Below are 23,283 nucleotides of genomic sequence, written 5' to 3' on the forward strand. Positions count from 1 at the left end.
GAGAAATATCATTTTAAAAATCATTTATACATTCCATGTATAAAGCATATGATAAAAGAGAAAAGAATATATTCCCTAAACCAAGGGATGTAATATACAAAAGGCAAAATTATATGTAACTATTAGAATGAATTCCTGCTTTTCACCACTTCACATTTATTTCATTTATCCAAGAGGCTTTAAAGTTGTGTACTTCACTGACTTTTTCCTTTTAGGTGGAACCATTTGAAACTGACATATTTACAGGGCAAAGAAAGGTCAAATACTGGTGATTTTGTACGGTTTAACCTCTCATTTATCAGTTAACCACCGGTCTTGGAATACTAACCAAAGTGAGCTCACCCAGTCTGTATGTTGTTTTATCAGTACACAAGCACCATCTGGTGGCAGAAAGCAACACTGTAGGTTTATACTTTTTCATACCACTACTGCTACAAATATATTCAGTTTCTCAACTGTTCTACTTTCTAACATGCTTTTTAAAGGGCATACAAGCTGGTGAAGAGTGCTTAGACTGGCAGTCTGAACAAGTTCAAAATAAACAGTACACCAACATCACAATAATTAGTAGCTAGCCATCAGCCTATATAACACAAACTGTGAAATATAATAAAGAAGCTATTTCATAAACTAAAATCTTGGTTATTTCTAGTTTTACTTTTATGTAATATAATGAAAAAAACCAGTTCAGATACTTTAAAAAACTCGTTTCACCCTATCAAATTTCCACTGATAGCCACAGCTGTCCATAAAGTTCTATGAGTCTCACAGATTTATTTCCCACGGCAATAGGAGGAGACCACGAAGCCTCACCTGGCTCTGCCCATAGGAACATGTAACTTCTCGGCAAAATAATACAAACTCTTTCCTTGTTTAATTTGCTATGACTCATACCCACATGTTAACAGAAAACAACCTTACTGACCTAAACAAGTGATTGGACCAGGAATCAGATACATTAGCCAAAATACCGTCTTGACATAAAATATATCAACGGGGGGGGGGGGGCAGGGGTGTGTGTGTGCGCGCGCGCGCGCGTGCGCGCTAGGCACAGGTGTATGCAATGAAAATGTTCCAAATTAAATGATGACAAACCAATATAACCAAAACCTCATGGGAAGGAAGTATAAATCCTAGATGAACGAAGAATAGATGGGTCGCTCAAACTTAGGTTGTATCCTAAACAATGACATTTTCTGCAAGATGTATTACACATCCCCACTCTGGAAGCTCGAGACTCTGAAGTTTCTCTTCCCATATGTACTTCCAACAAACCCTCAAGTCCAAAGATAATCTTCACATACTCTTCGCTGAGGCGTTAAACAGTGATAAAATGGACTCCTCCTAAACATCTCATAGGCAATTCAACATCAACATAGTCAAAACTGAATTCGTCGGGGCTGGCCCTGTGGCCAAGTGCTTAAAGTTCCGTGTGCTCCGCTTCGGCTGCCTGCATTCACGGGTTCAGATCCCAGGTATGGACCTACTCCACTCATCATCCATGCTGTGTAATTTGTATGTCCCACATACAAATTAGAGGAAGACTGGCACAGATGTTAGCTAAGGGCTAATCTTCCTCAAGCAAAAAAAAGAGGAAGATTGGCAACGGATGTTAGCTCAGGGTAAACGTTCCTCACCAAAAAAACAAAAAACAATTTCTCATCTTTCCAAAGATCTCCTCCAACTCCTCTCATTGTGAACAATATTACTAGAGATTTAGACATGTGAAAGTTACCCTTAATACACCCCATCCAACCAATCCCCAAGTGCTACCAAGTCTACCTTCTAAATATCTAGAGACTATCCCCTCATCTCCATCTTCACTGGTGCAGGCTCTCATCACGTTAAGCCTGAATTACAACAACATCCTTGTGATTCATCTTTCTCACTTGAATTTTAAGCCTATCCAAACTATTTTCCACATACTGCCAAAGCAATATTCCTAAAACAGATATCCAATTATTTTATGTCTCAGTTTAAAACACCTCAGCTCCCAACTACCTTCAGGATAAAATCTAAACCTCTCAGCATGCCACTTGAGGACATCCAGACCAGCACCTTGCCTGACCTTCGGTCTTTTCATTCCAGACATACCAAATTGCTTGCAAGTCCATGAATTAACTAAACTTCTCAGGATTCCTTGTCATTGTTCCCAAAATCTAGATTGCTTTCCTTACCTTCCTTACCCCACTAATGCCTAGTTAACTAGAAGATTCAGTTCAAGTGTGAATTCCTTCTGGGAGGCTTCTTTAATTCCCCAGTCTGAGTGAGGCGCTTATGCTCAGTGTTTCCACAGAACCATATGGACACATGTATCACTCTGTTACTGTTTTTTTCATGGTCTTCCTCTTCTAGTAGACTCAGAGTCTACTAGACTGTCTTTCATCAAGGTATCTACTCTAACAACATGCGGCAAACAGTAGGCATTCGATAAATGTTTGCTAAATGAGTAAGACCTCACGCAAGTCCTTTCATTTGGTATTATCATCTGTATATTATCTAAGGGAGGTTCAGTGCCTTACCCAAGATCACATAGCTAAAAGCATCACAACTAGGATTTGAACCAAATGTTCTTACTGTAACAGAAATGATTTTCTCTCAGAATCTTTGCCTTTGGGGAACCATTCTATAAAATAATCGTGCTTTACATAGCAGTTTGGATGGGACTAAATCCTGTTTCTCCAGGGTGGGGACAAACTCAAGCTTGGCCAATTAAAGTATCCCTCCACTCCAAATCCAGTCTGAATGACAAAATTTGGGACGGACATTCTACTCAAAGTTTTTCTTGGGACTTTTCTAAGAACTACCAGAAACAAAAACAAAAACTTGTTCTTTCTCTACTACTAGAAGTCTAAGGACTATGTAACATATGAGGTATAGCAAATGGAAGTGAGCTTCTTTGAATATAAAGTCAAGCAGAGGAAAAATAAGAGCTAGAAAGAGAGAAATGGAAAATTAGGAAAAATAACACTACAGCCCTACATGCAACCATGCCTGAAGATCACCCCAAGAGGTCTCCCAGCTACACAGAGCAAAAATTCCCATTTGCACATAATCTAGAGGGAGTTGTGGCCCTTGGGCAATCTGCATCAGCAGACCAGCGGGCTTTCTGGCCATCAGCCAAGCAATGATGCTTCTTTTATCTGTGAATACACACAACTGATAAACTGTCCGTAGGAGGCCTGATTTCAGCCACGCTATTCCTTGAGATAAAGTATATAATTTTTTATAACAAAAATGGGAGAACAAAGGCATAAAATGCTCTCCAATCTTTACATCCTGCACTTTGTCTTATAAATTTTTGTATACTTTCAACTTCGTAACTGTTAGTGAACAGTGCCCCAAACGAGAAGAGAAGATGTAACTGGATGTACTCATTAAGGGAGGCAGCTACTGCAGAAGCCAGATCATCTCCACAGAGTTTGCTCTTAGATAAACCTCTTTTTCTCCAGCCACCATAAAACGAGGCACGGCACGGGGGAAAGGCCTTGTTATCAGTTCCTCTTTAGGCCTTTGAAGGAGTTCAAGTGGAGCCACCTCATCAGAAAAGAACAGATAAAACAACAGCATGAGCAATATCTAATTATTACTTAATATTATTTTAAGTGGAAAATGGAAGGACCTTTTCAAAAATCCCTCTAAATGGTATCCGTTTCTTAGACTTCTTAACTTTTCATTCTTTGCCTTATTAAGAAGCTACTGATTCATCTGGAGTCTGACAAGGAGAAGAGTCTCCTCTGATCTTTGGCTCCAAATTCCCTGTAACACGTTCAGGTGTTGTCATCTGCAAATTAAGGTCATACGTGAAATCATAATTTTAATGGCCTAATGAGTAACAGCAAGGTTTGCCCTTTTGTGAGAAGAGAGCTTGTAAGTTGACACACAGCTTGGCAGCTTACCAGTACTTCCCCATCTTCTCTTTACCCTTTTTGTGATTTGCAGAAAATTCTAAAGACTCTCCAAAAATCTGAAGGGAAAGTCCACTTTATCCATTAAATAGGAATGGCCTAAGGCACAACCCTTTTGAGAAGTCATAAATAAAATTCTTGTACCCCTCAAGACAACCACGGAATGAGATCTTGAAACTACAAATTGCCAACAAAGGAAAAAATGTCAACAGTCTTAACCAAAAATCTGAAACAAAAAAAAATTAAACACACAAAAAAAATCAAAACACATACCAACTCCTGTCCCCCTTGGTTCACTCTGTTCCCGCCACACCGCCTCCCGGTCGAGGCATCAACACGCCAGGCGCACTCCTGCTTCATGGGCTTTGCACTTGCTGTGGCCTCTGCCTGGAAGGCTCTCCCCCTCTCTCATGACGCGCACACTGCTTATGCCCTCTCTTCCTTTAGGTCTTTATCAAAAGTCACCTTCTCAGCGAGTAGCCACCTCTTACTGACTGACTGCCTTCCCTACAAGAAGGTGAGCTCCATGAGGACAGAGATTACTGTCTGATTTTTCATTGCTTTAGCACCAGACATCTTTCATTTAAAAGTAATAAATTCACTAATCAAAACTCTAGCAAAATTTCAATACCGGACTTTGGATATCAAAATATAATAAACATTTAAATATAGTATCCTCCTGAGTCTATTCATTATAGTACATTAAAAGTGAAATATATTGCAAGTATAAAATAGACAAGGTGTTCCTGACTCGGGTGACCAAACATCTCTATCGTGCTTAAGAGGGCAGTTTTATTTATACTAGCTAAACTCAGGATGAGAAGAAAGGCAATGGGTCTGTTATACAGGAAAAGAGAAAGCAAAGCAACTATAAGAGAAATGTGATATCCCTGTTGCCCCCTATGTGGTACTGACACCAGGCTGAGAGCTGGTAAGCCTAAAACTGGATGCTCCACGGTAAGAAGAGAAGATGCTACAGGAGAGGAGGGGAAAGGAACAACATCCCAGGCAGCCCGGGGCAGCTAAGGCATTAGTCCAAGACCGCAAGGGGCAGATGGTAGATACTCTCTGGAAGCATTACCTGAGGGGAAAAAATGGACTACAAGTCACCAACTGCCAGTTTCCACAGAGCAGGCAAGAGAGGTGTCAGTTACCTCGCGGACAAGGGTCATCACCACAAAGACCAGAGGAGCCAGAGGACAATATGCGACACCCACACAGAGGCGAGGGCCCCTCCCTCCATACCAGGGCAGTAGAGTCAACTCCCCCAGGCACACTGGGAGGAAAGGGCGAGGGGCAGAAGTCTAAGAGACTGCAGGCTTTTCTTAGAGAACCTGAGCAATAACATTTAAACGAACCATTTACACTTTGAATAGGACTAAGTTTTAAATGGTAATTTTTCCTCTACCAAGCAAGACATCAAAAAGTATCAGATTACCTATAGACTAAATAAATATATTCTCCTCACATTTGAATTGTAATGTCAGTAAATATGCAAAATGATTTTAAAAGCATCAGCATCCCAACACTAGAAGAAACGATAATTATGTGACTATGTGATGCAACAGAGGTATTAACTAACACTACAATGGCAGCCATATGGCAACCATATTGCAACATAAATGTATCAAAGCAATATGTTGTACACTTTAAACTTACACAATGTCATATGTCAATTATATCTCAATAAAAAAACATTTTCTTAAAGCATCAGCAAATATATGATCACAGGTGAGAAAGAATTTCTTAGGCATAAAAGCAGTGGAAGATATCACAAAAAAAAATTAACAGATTAGACCACATAACATTTAAAACTGTAGTACATTAAAAAGAAACACAAAACTAAAAGCCAATTTTTTTGTGTGTGTGAGGAAGCTCGACCCTGAGCTAATATCTGTCAATCCTCCCCTTTTGGCTGAGGAAGAGTGGCCCTGGGCTAACATCTGTGCCCATCTTCCTCCACTTTATATGGGACGCCGCCACAGCATGGCCTGACAAGCCGTGCGTCAGTGCGCGCCCGGGATCCGAACCGCCGAACCCCGGGCCGCCGCAGCAGAGTGCGCGCACTTAACCGCTTGCGCCACCGGGCTGGCCCCAGAAAAGCCAATTTTTTAAAAGCAGGAAAATTAAAAAAATAAAATAGACAATGCTAATACCCTCAACACATAAACATTTGAAGACTGGTCAAGCAATGCAGCAAAATTTAGCAAATTAAAATAGAGAAATCAAAAAGGACAAGCAACTAATAAATGCTTGAAAAACTGTTTGGCCTCACAATAAGTAATCAATAAACCAAAATTTTAAAACATTCCACTTTTTAACTATCAAACAAGACAATGTGTTTTAAATTCGGTGTTGTCAGAATGGTATGGAATATACTATAAGAAATTAGTACCAACTTTAATGTAACTAGACAATACATTATTCTTTTTAATCCAATATTCCCTTTATAGTAATCTATTTTAAGGAAATAATCAGTGATATGAACTAAAATTTGAACATAAAGACTGTTTACTGCAACATTATTTATAATTGTCCAAAAAAAAGGGAAACAACCTAGATGATCAAAAACAGGCATATTTTGTTTATAGACTAATGAAGTATTCCTTGCTTACACCTATTTATATACTTGTAAAGTACACCCTGGCCATATGAAGCATTATATAGCCATCAAAAATATTTTTCAAAGGTTAAAGATATGAAAAATGATAAGTATATTAAGTGAAAAGAGGGCACAATATTGCATATACAAAATGAATAAATTATCATCTATTCATACAAAGGAACATTATTTGGCAATAAAAATGGCAAAACCCAGATACAGGCAACATGGAGGAATCTCAAAAAACAAAAGCAAACAAAACAAGGATACCATTACACAAAGTGAAAAAAGCCAGACACAAAAGACTAAATACTTAATGAGTCTATTTATATGAAGATCATTGGCAGGCAAAACCAATCTATGGTGATAGAAAGAGGTCATTTCTGGAGGAGGAGTATCAGGTGCAAACAGGGTTGAGGAAACTCTCAGGGGTGATGGAAACACACTGGATCTTGATTGGGGTAGTGATCACATGAGGATATACATATGTAAAGGTCATCAAGTAAAGTATAAATACAGATACACATAAATAAAGTAATAAAATAAAGTCATTGAGATGTACATTTAAGATTTGTGCATTTTACCCTTCATACATTATACCTGCATTAAGGACTACGAAATTGCATACAAAGGATAACTTCAAATTGGTTAAATATATTTATATACAAAGAATAAAAAGAATGTAAAGTACATCAAAATATTAAAAGTGTTTAATTCTGGGATTGCAAATTATATTTTCTCTTTAACTTTCTGCATTTTCCACATTCTCTATAATGAGTTATATGGTTTTTACAAATGATCAGAAAAAAAACTATACTTTTTTTTTACTTCTGCCAGGTTTTTGAAGAAAATTCTGTTACATTTGTTAACTATCACAAAATTACGCAATGTGCAGAAGACTTAGTAAATTTTTCCAACAAATTTCCTATAAGTTACAAACACTCATGTTTGCAATGTATTAGGACAAATTAAGAAAAAAACTAATGAGGCTAAGCATCTGCTTGGTGAGGAAATGAGCAAGTCACCTGGAAAGTAAGCACTATCATGGGAAACAATTTTAAAACGTGGTCCTGCCTGCGACAAATACAGGGCTCTCATGACCCAATAAAACCAGTTATTGTTTTTAATTTATCACTTTATTCCTTGTGAGCCTGATTTATCTCAATTCCATACAAAATGCCTGAAGTGAATTTTCTTTACAATGAAAATACTCTGAGTTTCAGAAACTTTTACAATATGCATAAAATAATAAATAAGGACAAAAACCAAAGAAGACATACAAACCTCTGATTGTACATGCCCCGAAAGTTGTAATTGGCTCTGTAATTTGGGAAGGGCTTTGGATCTAACGGCCTGTAGATGGCAGGTTCTCCCCTTTTCATAGCAAGCCCATTCAGCTCCACGGTTGGAGTTATACTACCTGTTTAAAAAAGATAAAGGCACACAAGTGAAATATTTCCACAATACATCATGCAAGCTACATTTACATTACTTATAATTTCCATGGAAAAAGGTGGGAGTGGATGGTCCATCTGTATGATTTTCTAAGGGGGGTGCAGCACAAACAAACTACATAAACAGGAAAATCATTTCTCATGAAATCTCCTTGGGGTTTTTGCAACATTTTCTGTACATTAATGACCAAAAATTCAACTTTACAGTCATTTTAAACAAGTAGTACCTTAAAACAAGGCAAACACGAGATTCACAGATTGCTTAGCTTGGATATTATAACAAAAGCAATGAACTTTACTTAACCCAGAAAGCTTATAATTATTTAGTCACTAAAAACATTATCCTCTGTGAATATTTTTATGTATGTTTGGTAACCAGGCAACTGAAATTAGCAATGAATAAGGGTCATTGGTCATTCTTGGACTTACCTAATGCAAATAAATTTTGAGTTTTTTCAATAACCCAATAACAGGACAAAGTAAATATAACTAATGTTTACTGTAGATAATCTTTAAAGATACATACTAAAATATTTATGAAGTGATATATGTGAGGTTTGTTTCAAAACAATTCGGAGGAGAGACAGATGAGCAACAAGCTTGGCTGCCACGTGTGGACACCTGTTGGCGCTGGTGATGGGTACAGGGACATTCACTATCTCATGCTCTCTACTTTTGTAAAGGTTTGAAAACTTCCATAATAAATAACACACGATGTAAAATTACTACATCAAGTTATTTAAAGTACCAAAGGAGGTGATTTAATAAAGCATATGTATATATGTTCCATATCACAAATCACCAAAACGAATCTAAAGCTTTTACACAAAGTAAAATTTATTTTCAACGTAAACTCTGTACTATTTCATTCGAATTGTGCCTTCTGCACCATACATTTAAGACTCCAGTCATCACGCGCAAAAACGCGTCCACTTATTGCAGCAGACAAATCCGAGCTGGCAGCCAGTAGCAGCCAGGGGGTAGGGGAGCCTGACGCAAATGCACAACTGGCAGCCAGGTCATAAGCAAGGCATCAGGAGTCAATAAACTGCTCACTTATATCTCATTTCTGAAGAATTCTTGTGAAACCACGGAAGAATATAACAAGAACAGGAACTAAACCGAGGTTAAGAAGAAGGGAAAAATAAAGGAGGCAGCGGAAAAGAAAAAGATAAGAAAAACAGCAAAGAAAAGTTAACATTGAATAGTAAGTCCAATTAGTCCAAATCCCTAATTTAATAAGTACACTCAGGGTAGAGGAAGAGAAAGTCAAACATACAGGGATTCTCTTTTCTTTCTTTCTTTTTTACAGTATTTTACTGAGGTATAATAAGTAAAGTGCACAGACCGTAAGAACACAGTTCCCTGAATTATTACAGATGTAAACACTCACGTGACCACCACTCAGACCAAGATATGAACATTTCCACCACCCAGAAAGTTCCTTCACGGCTTTTCCAGTCAATACCCACCTCCCCAACTTACCTATTCTGACTTCTATAACCATAAATTAGTTTTGTCTGTTCTTCAAATCTGAATATGTATTATTTTGTCTTGCTTCTTTCACTCCACATAACGATTTTGTTGAATATATCAGTATTTCAAACTTCTTTATCACTGAATAGTATTCCACTGAATGAATACACCAGTTTATCTATTCTGCTGTTGATGGGACATTTGGGTTGTTTCCAGTTTGGGACAATTAAGTTAAAGCCACCTTGAACACTTTTTAATAAGTCTTTTAGCAGACACAGACACTTATTTCTTCTGGGTATACTCATTTGGGTAAATATCTAGTAGTGGAATTGCTAGGTCATAAAGTAGGTTTATGTTTAACTTTATTAGAAATTGCCTAACAGTTTTCCAAAGACTTTTTTAACACCAAAGAGCAACCTATGCCTTTAAAAGTTTAAACTTTTCTTATTTCATAAAGATTTCAGTTTAATAATTAGCACGTTAATCAGTTATAAGATTTATGTCATTTTGAATTCTACTTTGCAATAATCATACAGACACAAATAGCAGAAAGTTCAAATGGAAAAAAGAGTAAAGAAAAAAAAGCTTGAAAGACTTCATCCTTTAAGTATGGTAACAAACAGGAAACTAATGTGTTTGAAAATCACAGTGACGTGATTTTAATGCACTGGTAGGATACAATATGTCTGCCACAAACACCAAAATTGGAATTTAAATTAGGTAAAAGTATTGTATTCACATCATTTAAATAAATAAATAATCTCATATAAATTCCTCATTTGAAAGTAAGGCTACAGTATATTTTTGTCATAGAAATGCTAGAAACTGGTCTTTGTGAAGGGGAGTAGAAGAGCACCAGAAAAGCACAAACTATGCTGAGAAGGGTTCAACTCTTTTAGAGCAAAGTATCTCCATCTGCTTCATAAAGAACTAGACTGACATCTCCACTTACACAGTCTCTACTCACACGGTAATGCTTTCACAGAAAACATTGGAAGGATAACTTCACACTATGAGATACCTTCAGGTAATGCTAAGTATCAGCGTTTTCAGCATGTGAGAGTTGGACTCAGGTTGCATAAAGATAATCATTACAGAGGAATCCTCATGTATTATATGGCTACAAAGGTTGACACTGTACACACATAATCAGTTTTTAGTGGTTTTTAGATATATTAAAGAAAATTTCTACATTTATCAGTGATAAACATAGGAAGTCTAATTAATTAGATATACAAACGTACACAGCAACAATTGTGGATTCCTATTACGTGACAGGTGAAAGAAAAATGCCACAACTAGTTTTCAAGGAGCAACATATTACTAACACTTGAGGAAATAGCTTTGTAGGAAGTTAGAATAGTCCCCGGAACATAGTAGTCACTCAATAAATATTCGTTGAAGGAATGAATTGATTATCAATCAAGTAGGGCTCCCTGGAGAAACAGCTGTCCCCACGGTCTGGGCAACGAAAATACAAGATGGCCTAGGAACGTTTTATTGTGCCAGAAAGTAAGAAGTGCTCAAAGAATGACGAGGAAACATCAGAAGGACACAGGAGTCGACTTGAAGGGGCCATACCATGGGCCAAATCTGGGACAAGTTGAGAATCAAAATAAATGATCGATTATAAGCCTCTAAGTAAAATAGGAATCTAAGAGTCTATAGTGACATAAATAAACAAACAAACAAACAAAAAGATGAGGGGAAGAGAAAGCTCTTGGGTAGAATACCAACTAACAAATCTAAAAGGAATACTGGAATTAAAAGATCATCCTTTGGGAGAGAATAAATTACTGTTGTTTCAAGCCACACTCTCAAAAAAATCACTCTTTGGCAATCTTCAGAGTAATAATTGATTCAGACAAGAATCATCAATGGATGCCAAATCTGGTGGGCGAAAGAAAATTTGATGAGGAACAAAATGTTTATACAGTCTCAAAATATCTTTTCAAAAAATACTTATTATTTACTTACTATTTAATAATAAAACACATTTATTAACTTTACAACAGAGAAACCTGGCAGACATACTCCTCACCAAGTGACAGAAGTCATCACTAATAAGACAAATCAATATTGGTATCTCCTGATATGTAACACTGAGATTAGCCCGGGTCACTTCTGCAATATTCATGCTAAAAATGCATAAATCATGAGGAAACACCAGAAAAACTTAGTTGAAGGGCATTCTACAAACGATGTGGCCTGTATTCTTCAAAAATGTCATGGTCGGGCCAGCCCCATGGCTTAGCGGTTAAGTGCACACACTCCACTACTGGCGGCTCAGGTTCGATCCCCGGCACTCACCTACGCACCGCTTCTCTGGCCATGCTGAGGCTGCGTCCCACATACAGCAACTAGAAGGATGTGCAACTGTGACATACAACTATCTACCGGGGCTTTGGGGGGGAAAAAAAAAAGGAGAAAGATTGGCAATAGATGTTAGCTCAGAGCCGGTCTTCCTCAGCAAAAAGAGGAGGATTAGCATGGATGTTAGCTCAGGGCTGATCTTCCTCACAAAAAAAAAAAATGTCATGGTCATACAAGACAAGGAAGACTGAGGAACTGATGGAGACTGCAGTCAAATGAAGAGAAATACGTACATGATCCTGATTAGATCCTGGACCTACAAAGGGCACTACTGGGACAATCAATGAAATCTGAACAGAGTTTGTGGATTACACAGTAATACCGGACCAACGTGAACTTCCTGCCAGGAGAGTGTCCATGTCCTCAGGAAATACACATTGAAGGCGTAATGGGATGTCATGTCCACAGCTTATTCTCAAATAGTCCGGAAACGTTAACAATTGGGGGATCTGGGTGAAAGGTACATGGGAGCTCTACATACTCTTTCTACAAACTTTATATAAATCTGAAATTATTTCCAAAAAGAGTTAAAAAAATAAAATAAAAGGAAGGAGAAAACAAAATAGTTCTATGATATATTCTTAATTAACTGGGAGACTAAGCATGCTGGAAATGAATTTAACTCCTCTCCGGGGTATAACTACTATTTAAGACCACTCTATTCGTTTGAAATCAGGACTAAACTCTCTTCTCCTCTGCAGTGTAGATAAAAATGGATTATCTTAATAAATGGTGCTGAGGTAACTGAATGTCTATATTAAACAGAAGAAGAAAAATCTTGAACCCAAAACTCACATCATACATAAACCTCAATTCTTAACAGATTATAGCTTTAAATTTAAAAGATAAAATAACAAAGCTTCTAAAAATAATATGAGGTTATCTTCATGACTTTTGTGGGAGACAAAAATGTCTTAAATAGTACACAGAAAAGCACTAATCTTAAGGGAAAAGACTAATATATAGACTTCATTAAAATAAAGAATTTTTGTTCACCAAAATGCACCATTAGGAGTATGGAAAGATATTTGCAATACACATATCTGACAAAAGACAACTGGCATGCTACAACAAGAAAAGATCCTAATGCCAACAGGCATACGAGAAGGTGCTCACCTTCATTAGTTATTAAGGAAATGCAAATTAAAACCACAATGAATTACTACTATACCACCAGAAGAATAGCTAAAAATTTTGAAAGCTGAAGATACCATATGGTGACAGTGATGTGGAGAGCTCTCACACACTGGCAGTAGGAGGGGAAAATGATATTGTTTGACATTATATATTATGTATGTATTTATTATGTATGTACTTTAAGTATGAACTTGGAAAGGGCAAATTTTTACTTACCTTTCCTCCCTCCCTTATTTATTGAGACACAGGATACCCTAAACCAGGGAGGGGCAAAAGAGACGGGGTCTGGGTATGTTGTCCCAACGGGAGTGCAGCGGCTATTCACAAGCCCGGTCCCACCACTGATGAGCACGGAGTTTTGACCAGCTCTGTTTCCGACCTGGGCCGGTTCACCCCTCCTTAGGCAACCTGGCGGTCCCCGGCTCTCAGGAGGTCACTATTTGATGCCAAACTCAGCACAGATACCAGACAGTGCACTACAGCCCAGAACTCCTGGGCTCAAGCGATCCTCCTGCCTCAGCCTCACGAGTAGCTGGGGCTACAGGCAAGCACCACCTGTATGTACTATGAAAGATTTTATTTTTTTTATTTTTTATTTATTTATTTTTTTGTGTGAGGAAGATCAGCCCTGAGCTAACATCCATGCCAATCCTTCTCTTTTTTTGCTGAGGAAGACCGGCCCTGAACTAACACCTATTGCCAATCCTCCTCCTTTTTTTTTCCTTTTTCTCCCCAAAGCCCCAGTAGATAGTTGTCTGTCATAGCTGCACATCCTTCTAGTTGCTGTATGTGGGACGCCGCCTCAGCATGGCCGGAGAAGCAGTGCATCAGTGCGCGCCCGGGATCTGAACCCAGGATGCCAGCAGCGGAGCGCGTGCACTTAACCACTAAGCCAAGGGGCCAGCCCCCGACCTGTATGTACTATGAATGAGTTTTTTTTGGCCATCCTGACCCTTTTATTGTTCAAATTAAAAAATAAAAGAAACTTAAATACAATGGTGAACATAGAGGACAAAAGAGAATAATAAAATCTAACGTTGAATTAAACAGTGAGCTGAATGTTTGGGTCTCCAAATTGGGTAACCCAAAATCACTTAAAAATGGGTATGTTCACAGTTAACGGTAACTGGCTTATAGGTAAGAGAATGGTCGAAGTTGTTTCAGTTGAACTTCCAGGGAAATTCCCCAAGAACATCCTTTAATTGTTGCTGACATTCACTATTCAATCTGGCCAAAAGTGTGTTGATTTCTTTATCGCATCTAATTGATGCCTGAATAGCTCTCTTATCTTTCCCAACAGATCCAGAAATAGAAGGTTGTGATGCAAAAACAGCAGCTAAGACACCTCTCTTTGCATGCATAACCTATCAGCCAACAATTCCAATCCTAGGTACATCCCGGACAGAAATGTATACATACAAGAATGTTCACAGCAGTATTATTTCTAATAGCCCAAACAACCCAAATGTCCAATGCATAAGTAAATTATGGTATACTCATGCAATGGAATACTATATAGCAATGAAATACTATACAGTCAAACACAACACAGATGAATCTCATAAACATAACACGGAGAAAAACAAGCTATCACACAAGAGTAGAGTGTATGATCCCAACAAGCAGGCACAACAAATCTAAGACAGAATAGTGGTTTCCTTCGGGGTTGTTTAACCACTAGGAAGAGGCATAAGGGAGATTTCTGAGGCACTGGTTAAGCCTGTGGTACAGGTAAAGAGTTCACCGTGCAGGGGCCGGCCCCATGGCATATTGGTTAAGTCCAGCATGCTCCACTTCGGCAGCCCAGGTTCACAGGTTCGGATCCTGGGCGTGGACCTACACCACTCATCAGCCATGCTGTGGCAGCGAGCCACATACAAAATAGAGAAAGACTGGCACAGAAGTTAGCTCAGGGTGAACCTTCCTCACCAAAAAAAAAAAAAAAAAAAAGAATTCACAGTGCAAAATCCATCAAGGCTCTACAATTATAACTTCTGCACTTGCCGGCACATAATATTATACTCTATTTTAAAAGTTTACTCCTGGGGCCGGCCCCGTGGCTTAGCGCTTAAGCGCGCGTACTCCACTACTGGCGGCCCGGGCTTGGATCTGGGCGCACACCGACGCACTGCTTGTCCAGCCATGCTGAGGCCGCGTCCCACATACAGCAACTAGCAGGATGTGCAACTACGACATACAGCTGTCTACTGGGGCTTTGGGGGGAAAAAGCGGGGGAAAAAAAAAAAAGGAGGAGGATTGGCAATAGATGTTAGCCCAGGGCTTATCTTCCTCACCAAAAAAATAAAAAATAAAAAAATAAAAAATAAGTTTACTCCCCAAATCTATTCATTCTCTCAGCTCACTACAACATCCAATGGTGGAAACTCATCTCCACTGGCCTTTCACACTTCCTCCCGTTTCCTTCCTCTGATTCCTCTGGCTAATCTCCTGCTATCATCCTCTACAGTGGGCTTCTCAGGGGTCAGCACACACTGCTCTTGCTCACACCACATGCCCTGAGAGCTCGTTCACTACCATGGCTTCAACCACTGGATCAGCAACTCTGTCCCGTTCCATTCCAACCGCCACGCCAATCCTCTCGCAGAGGAGGGCCATGTGCTACTCACTGCACATGAGTTTCTTTTCTTCTTTCTTCACCCGTAAACTATGGCAATGGTTTCCTAAATGATTTTGCTGTAAGTATTTGCCACCTTCCATTTCACATGTCAGTGAATTTCCTAAATTAAATTTCCTAATTAAACACATTAATATTAATCACATTAATTAAACACAATTAACACATTAATTAAACACATTAATTAATAAATATTAATCCCAAAACCTGTAGGTAAAATGTAATATAAAGCTGGCATTCAAGTCCACCACAATCCACTCCCAACTACATGTCCAGTCTTATCTCTGACTAGTCACTTATCTGCTCTAATTAGAAACCATCTACAAAAAATCTTTTTTGGCAAACCCACTGTCCAGATTCCTATTTCAATGCCTTTCCTCATAGTATTCTCTCAGCCTAGAAGCTTCTTTCCTTTCCTTTATACCTGCCCATTCTCCATTCAACATCCATATTTTACCTCAACTACTTCAGTCCATGTTTATCATTACTTATAATACTTATGGCTGTTATTATTCACTTTGTACTTAATCTTTACCATTGAGTTATGTGTTTTATGTATACGATTGTAAAATCCTCACAGAAAAGGACAATGTTTTATATCTCAGATATATAAAATCACAAGGTTAATAAAGGGAGGTAATGGTATAGTACTAATAATCAGCCAGTAATCTGAAGAGATTTTTTTAATTTTTTTTTTTGGTGAGGAAGATTGGCCCTGAGCTAACATCCGTTGCCAATCTTCCTCTTTTTGCTTGACGAAGATTGTCCCTGAGTTAACATCTGTACCAATCTTCCTCTATTTTTTGTATAAAGGACGCCACCACAGCATGGCTAGACAAGCAGGGTGTAGGTCTGCGCCCAGGATCCGAACCTGTGGACCCTGGGGCCGCTGAGGCAGAGCACGCAAACTTAACCACCACGCCATCGGCCGGCCACTAAGAGATGTTTAAAAATTAAAAAAGTATGGGCCAGCCCCAAGGCATAGCGGTTAAGTGCGTGCGCTCCACTACTAAAAAAGTAGACAGCCTCTTACCAAATCCAAACTGCACAGAATAAGTTTTTTCTTTATTGTTATAATATTTTGGCTTATTTAAGCCTACTTAGTAAATACTGGAATCAGCTGAACAGAAGAAAAAGAACTAGTAATAGCAAAGTCATGGAGTTCTGGAAAGAGCAGTCCTTGAAAGAGTAGACTATGTCTCCTAGCAAATGCCACAGGAGAAAGTAAGAAGTGTCTGACTTGATTATGAGCATAAGCACGTGGACTGTAATTAAATAGATTACAGAGTCCTGCTGGCAGGCAAAACGTCTTTTTTTACCCCCATCACAAAAATACCTCAAGCAATATTGGTCAGAAGGTAACCAATCAAATTAATAAGTTAATGAATGAGTAAACAGATGTAGGGCTGGTACTAAACTTATGGATTATTATTACCTTGTTATGAATTCACGCAGTATGTCCAATACAGGTTTGCCTCTTCCCAATAGATAAATGGACATATAATGTGGTTGGTATTGTATGCAATCAGAACAACTATTCAAAATTATTCTTAGGAGCTTACAATTAGAACACGCATTTCCTTAGCAGTATATTACACACAGGTGGTTTTTTTGGATTTGGGGTTTCTTAATAAACTTCATACAAATGTTCTAAATTTACATAGTGCTATCAACAGTTTCTACACCAATGAACAAATAATAAGATGCTTAGGGCTAATTTTATATTAAACTAAAATAAAGAATAACTATTTTTGATTATTAAATCATATATATTTAAAAAGAGAAATTGATCATTTCTATCTTTACTTTAGAAAAAAACTCAGTCATATTTTCTAGTTCTTTGTATTCAAATGTCTTTTTGCCAATATTTAAAAGGTGCATTAGGGCTGGCCCCGTGGCTTATCGGTTGGGTGCACGCACTCTGCTACTGGCGGCCCGGGCTTGGGTTCCGGGCACACACCAACGCGCCGCTTCTCTGGCCATGCTGAGGCCGCGTCCCACATACAGCAACTAGAAGGATGTGCAGCTATGACATACAGCTATGTACTGGGGCTTTGGGTGGGGGGGGGAATAAATAAAGTTAAAAAAAATAAAAAAAAGGTGCATTAAAAATAATGCACCTTTAGGGGCCGTCCCAGTGGTGCAAGCAGTTAAGTGCGCGCGTTCTGCTGCGGCGGCCAGGGTTCGCCAGTTTGGATCCCGGGTGCGCACCGACGCACCGCCTGTCAAGACATGCTGTGCCGGCATCCCATATAAAGTAGAGGAAGATGGGCATGGATGTTAGCCCAGGGCCAGTCTTCCTCAGCAAAAAAAAGAGAAGGATGGGCAGATGTTAGCTCAGGGCCAATCTTCCTCACAAAAAAAATAATAATAATAATAATGCACCTTTAGAGTATCCATTAAAGCAAATTTTTAAAATAATTACAATTTCCTTCTTCATTCTCTCACCTTCAGTTATCATTCAGCTGTCTTTTTTCTGTGCGCTATTAATACTTGTTGACTATGCGACTGGCCTGCTGTAAAGGAGAATACAGAGAATAGCACATACAGAGCACAACGCCACAACAGAAGGAACTGAGTTAGTGCCATACCTGGGTTATTATTAACATGACTTCTGGGTGGTTTCTGCACTGGTTTGGGAAGGGGCGATTCAGCCAAAGCTTTATTAGCAACAGCTTGCTGGGCCTTCTTTATACTGCTCCCTTCGGACTCCCACGTCTGCTCACCAAGACTCAGCTGCACTGAGAACATCTTGGAAAACATAAAGAGACAAAGAAAACATGAAAATTTTTCAGGAAACAAAATGCGTCCTCTGAGAGAAAAACAGATACACTATAGGATCAAAATTTTAGAGCCAGAGGTAACCTTACAAATCATTTGCAACAAAAATCTTATTCTACTTAGTGAAAGAATTTTAAGAGATTGCGCCAAATTGTGTACTATCCTATCCAAGTGCAGCTTTAAGTGTACATTTTGGGTAGAATAAATCAAGAAGAAATTACTTCCCTAAATAGAATCATATTGTTAATGTCATTCAAACAGTCCTCAAAAGAGTACAGTACAAACAGAAGAGAAACTGTAAGAGAATCCAAAAGGCCCTGCCTTGGTAACACTTTTATAAAATCTAATCTCTTTAACTTTATACTTAGCACAGTCTAGTCAATGAGTCAGGCAATCCTATTAAATATTATGTCATCAAGAAACTCTCAATCCTCCACCACCAACATTTAACCAGTCACCAAATTCTGTCAACTTTAACCTCACAAATATTTCTCCAATCTCTCTCCTCTCTCTGCCAGTGACACTGCTGCATTGGATCCAGTCTTTCATCATCTTTAGCTTAAACATAATCATCTCCCAACTGACTGCGGCTAAAACTGTCTCTCTAAAGCTCAGATCCAATCGCATCACCCCAACCAGCGCCAGGTTAAACATCTTTGATTGCTCCCGCTCTACCATGGCACAAAAGTCCTACCTGTCCATCTTCATCTCACACCAGCCCTTCCCCCTGCACACCCTAACATTCCATTCACACCTTATTTCCATAGGAGCCCCAAAACCGATTGTTCACCTTCAAAATTTAGGATCAAGTTACAGCATACACACACAATCCACTGTTTTACTCCACAGATAGCTTACTACTTTGTAGGAATACAAAGTATTAACAAAAAAATACTATTAATTTCAAAGAAATAAATGTATCTTTGCAGGAGGGAGATCAGGTGGAAAATACTTTAACCAAGTGATTCAAGTTAGCATCACTGATAATCATACAAATCGACATCATATGCCTCCTGATATGATCCAATGACAAGTATGGACTATTTTTGGCCAAGATGTTTAACCTGAATCTAATCACAGGGAAACAATCAGACATTCTAGATTATGGTATATTCTGTAAAACAACTGGCATAAACTCTTCAAAAACATCAATGTCGTGAAAGGAAAAAACAAAACAAAAGAATGCAGGGGGCTGTTCTAGATTAAAGGACACTAAAGAGACATGAAAAGACATAATAAATTACAATGTATGATCCTTGACTGGATTTGTACTGGGAAGTATAAAGGGCATTTAGAGAACTAATGGGGAAATTTGACTATGGACTATATATAAAATAATATGTTCAGTCAAGGTTAAATTTCTTGGATGATGGTAGTATTGTGGTTATGTAGAAGAACGTCTTTGGTCTTATAAGACAGTTATATAAATATTCAAGGGTGAAATACCATGATAGTTAAAATTTATTTTCAAATTGTTCAGGGAAAAAGTATATGTCTATATAGAAGGAGCAAAAAATAAAGTAAATGCAGCAAATAAATTAATAATTAGTAAATCTGAAAGATATATGAGTATCTATCGTACTTCTCGTTCAATTTTTCCTGTAGGTTTTCAATTTTTCAAAACACAGAGTTGGAAAATACTTACAATCACGTGAAATTCAAAATATATACATATCTGTTTAAAGTGATTAATTTTTCTTTTATTCTGATTCAGTTTAAAATATATACCCCCAAAACATATCTTGAATACATTTACCTGATTTTAAGATGATTTTTCAATGACGAGCTCTTTTGTTTTTCATATCATAGTATTTAACAAAGAACTTTGCCACAAAGAACATCATGTCCTCCATTCTCCTCCAAATCAGTTCATACTCCAGAAAGTTCCATCAATTATTCTTCCATTAAGTTAGATTCAAAACCTCAATAGCGTCTTTGTCTATCCTTGCCTTCTGAAGACATTTAACAATATCTCAAAACTCTTCGTCGTAATTTCTATTATCACCACCTCGTCTACAGCCCCTATAAACTCAGACTCAGAATACTTCATTTACCCCGTCTCTAATTCTTTCCTGCCTCCTAATCTTCCAGATGTCACCATTTTCCTGGTCTTACACGCCAGACACCTTTGATTGGTCTTCCTTTTCTCTTCCATTTCTCTCTCCATTCTCTCCTGCATCCAATTATCAAACTATTGACTCAACTTCAAAAATGTTTGTCAGATCTGGCCTCCTCTCTTTATACTCTTTGTCAGTGTCTTAGTGAAGAATATCAATATCTTTCCCCAAAACTACTACAAGACCATCCTAACATCATTCCCTTAACATAAGACTTTCCCATTCAAACTATCCTGCTCACCACCATCAACATGAACATTCTATAAAATACAAATGTATCCAAGTCAATCCTTTGCTTTGCTGAAACCTCTCTTAAGAATCCCACTACAGTGTACACCTAAAACCACTACAATGTTAGATATATATCAATTATATTTCAATAAAACTAGAGAAAAAATAATCCCACTACATAATAATTTAATAATTTCAAGCAGGAATCCTGGGACACTGTTTATGAGTTTAAGTCATAGTTTCACCATTTACTGAGTGTGTGTTAGGGAAGTTACTTATTCTTTCTCTGAGTTTTCTTACTTTGTTAGTGAAATGGGGCTAATAAGAACATAGGATGGTTGTGAAAATTAAAACAAAATGGTGTAAATGCCCCCATTTGAAAGTTAGAGACTGTCAAGCTAGATAAAAAAGCAAAATCCAACTACAAGCTACCTAGGTAATATACCTCAACTATAAAGACACATAGTTTAAAAGCAATGGGAAAGAAAAAATATATCAGGCTAAGATAAATCAATGAAAAGTCAGAAATGGCTATATTAATATCAGACAAAGTAGATTTCAGAGCAAAGACCATTACCAGTGATAACAAAGGTCATTTCATAAAGATAAGGGGGTCAATCAATCAATAACAATCCTAAATATTTAGGCAACTAATAACACAGCTTCAAAATATATGAGGCAAAAACTAATAGAACTGCAAAGAAAAATAGAAAAATCCACAATTAAAGTCAGAGATTCAATACCCTTTCTCAATAACTGATATAACAATTACTAAGCACATGATCACAAAAAATATAGTAGACTTGAACAACACTATAAACCAACATAACTTGACTGACATTTTTAGAACACTCAAAAAGAACAAAATATACATTTGTTCTCAATTTCTCACAAAAGATTTACCAAGATAGACAATATTCTGGGCCACAAAACAAGTCTCAATAAATTCAAAGGAATCAAGTGATGCAAAGTATGTTCTCCGACCATAATTGAATTAAGCTAGAAACTAATAACAGAAAGATCTCTGGAAAATCTCCAAATATTCGGAAACTAAATAACACATTTCTAAATAACTCATGGGTACAAGAAGAAATCAAAAGGGAAATTAGAAAGTATTTTAAATTGAATGAAAATGAAAACACTACATCTCAGAAGATGACACTAAGACAGTACTAAGGGGAAATTTCTAGCACTAAATGCCTTTACTAGAAAAGAGGTAAGGTCTCAAATACCTTAACTTCAGTTTCAATCTTAAAGTAGAAAAAGAAGAGCAAATCAAATCTGAGGTAAAGAGGAAAAAAAAAGTAATAAAGGTAAAAGCAAACATTAACGAAATAGAAAATAGAAAAATAAAGAAAAAAGGAAATCAGTAAAACCAAAAGCTGTTCTTTGCAAAGATCAATAAAATTGGCAAACCTCTAGCCAGACTAATCACGAGAAAAAAGAAGACGCATATTACCAATATCAGGAATGAGAGTGGTGACATCACTACAGATTCTTAAAGTATTAAAAAGATAACAAGGGAGGGCTGGCCCCGTGGCTTAGCGGTTAAGTGCACACGCTCTGCTGCTGGCGGCCCGGGTTCGGATCCCGGGTGTGCACCGACCACCGCTTCTTGGCCATGCTGAGGCCGCGTCCCACATACAGCAACTAGAAGGATGTGCAACTATGACGTACAACTATCTACTGGGGCTTTGGGGGGAAAATAAATAAATAAATAATATTAAAAAAAAAAAAGATAACAAGGGAATATTTTTGAACAACTTTATGCCAGTAAACTCAGTAACTTAAGTTCCTTGCAAGACACAAACTACTAAAGCTCTTTCAAGAAGAAATAGGTAACCTGAACAGCCCTAAATATGTTAAAGAAATTGAATCGGTAGTTAAAAACCTTTCCACAAAGAAAACTCCAGGCCCAGATGGTTTTAATGATAAACTCTACCAAATATTTAAGGAAGAAATGATACCAATTTACACAAACTCTTCCCAAAAATTGAAGAATAAGGAACACTCCCCAACTTATTCTATGATGCCAGCATTACCTTGATACCAAATCCAGAGTAAGATACTACTAGGGAAAACAAAATAAAACTACAGACCAATATCTCTCATAAAGATAAATGTAAAAATCCTTAACAAAATACTAACAAATGGAATCCATCAATATAGAAATGAGATAATACATTATAACTAAGTGTTTTATCCCAAGAATGCAAGGATTGATTCTACAATTGAGAATCTATCAATGTAATTCACAATACAAAGAGATTAAAAACAGAAAAACCATATCACCATCTCAATCAATGAAGAACCACATGACAAAAATCAACATCTATTCATGTTAAAAACTCTCAGCAAAAGATAAGTAGAAAGAAAGTGCCTCAACCTGATAAAAGGCATCTACAATAAAAGCTACATCTAACATCACAAGTGATGGGGAAAAGCTGAATGACTGCCCGTAAGTTTGGGAACAAGTTAAAGATGTCTGCTCTCACCACTTCTATTCAACATTGCACTGTAAGTTTTAGCCAATGCCATCAGGCAAGAAAAATAAATAAAAGGCATTCAG

General features: G+C 37.7%; 1 protein-coding gene across 4 annotated transcripts in view; it reads right to left on the reverse strand.

The window, feature by feature from the left end:
- STAU2 (staufen double-stranded RNA binding protein 2) overlaps positions 1-23,283 on the reverse strand; it is a 301,766-nt gene that overhangs the window by 249,135 nt on the left and 29,348 nt on the right. For 3 of the 4 annotated variants that reach the window (XM_058528885.1, XM_058528886.1, XM_058528887.1), the window contains 2 exons: positions 18,177-18,336; positions 7,795-7,930 (listed from right to left, as the gene is read on the reverse strand). In XM_058528885.1, coding sequence (XP_058384868.1) covers positions 7,795-7,930; positions 18,177-18,336 — 296 coding nt within the window. Of the gene's footprint in view, positions 1-7,794; positions 7,931-18,176; positions 18,337-20,122; positions 20,317-23,283 lie in introns of those variants that run through there. The other variant, XM_058528888.1, reaches the window with a different exon arrangement.

This window comes from Diceros bicornis, chromosome 33 (genome assembly GCF_020826845.1).
Source record: "Diceros bicornis minor isolate mBicDic1 chromosome 33, mDicBic1.mat.cur, whole genome shotgun sequence".
NCBI classification, from domain to species: domain Eukaryota; kingdom Metazoa; phylum Chordata; class Mammalia; order Perissodactyla; family Rhinocerotidae; genus Diceros; species Diceros bicornis.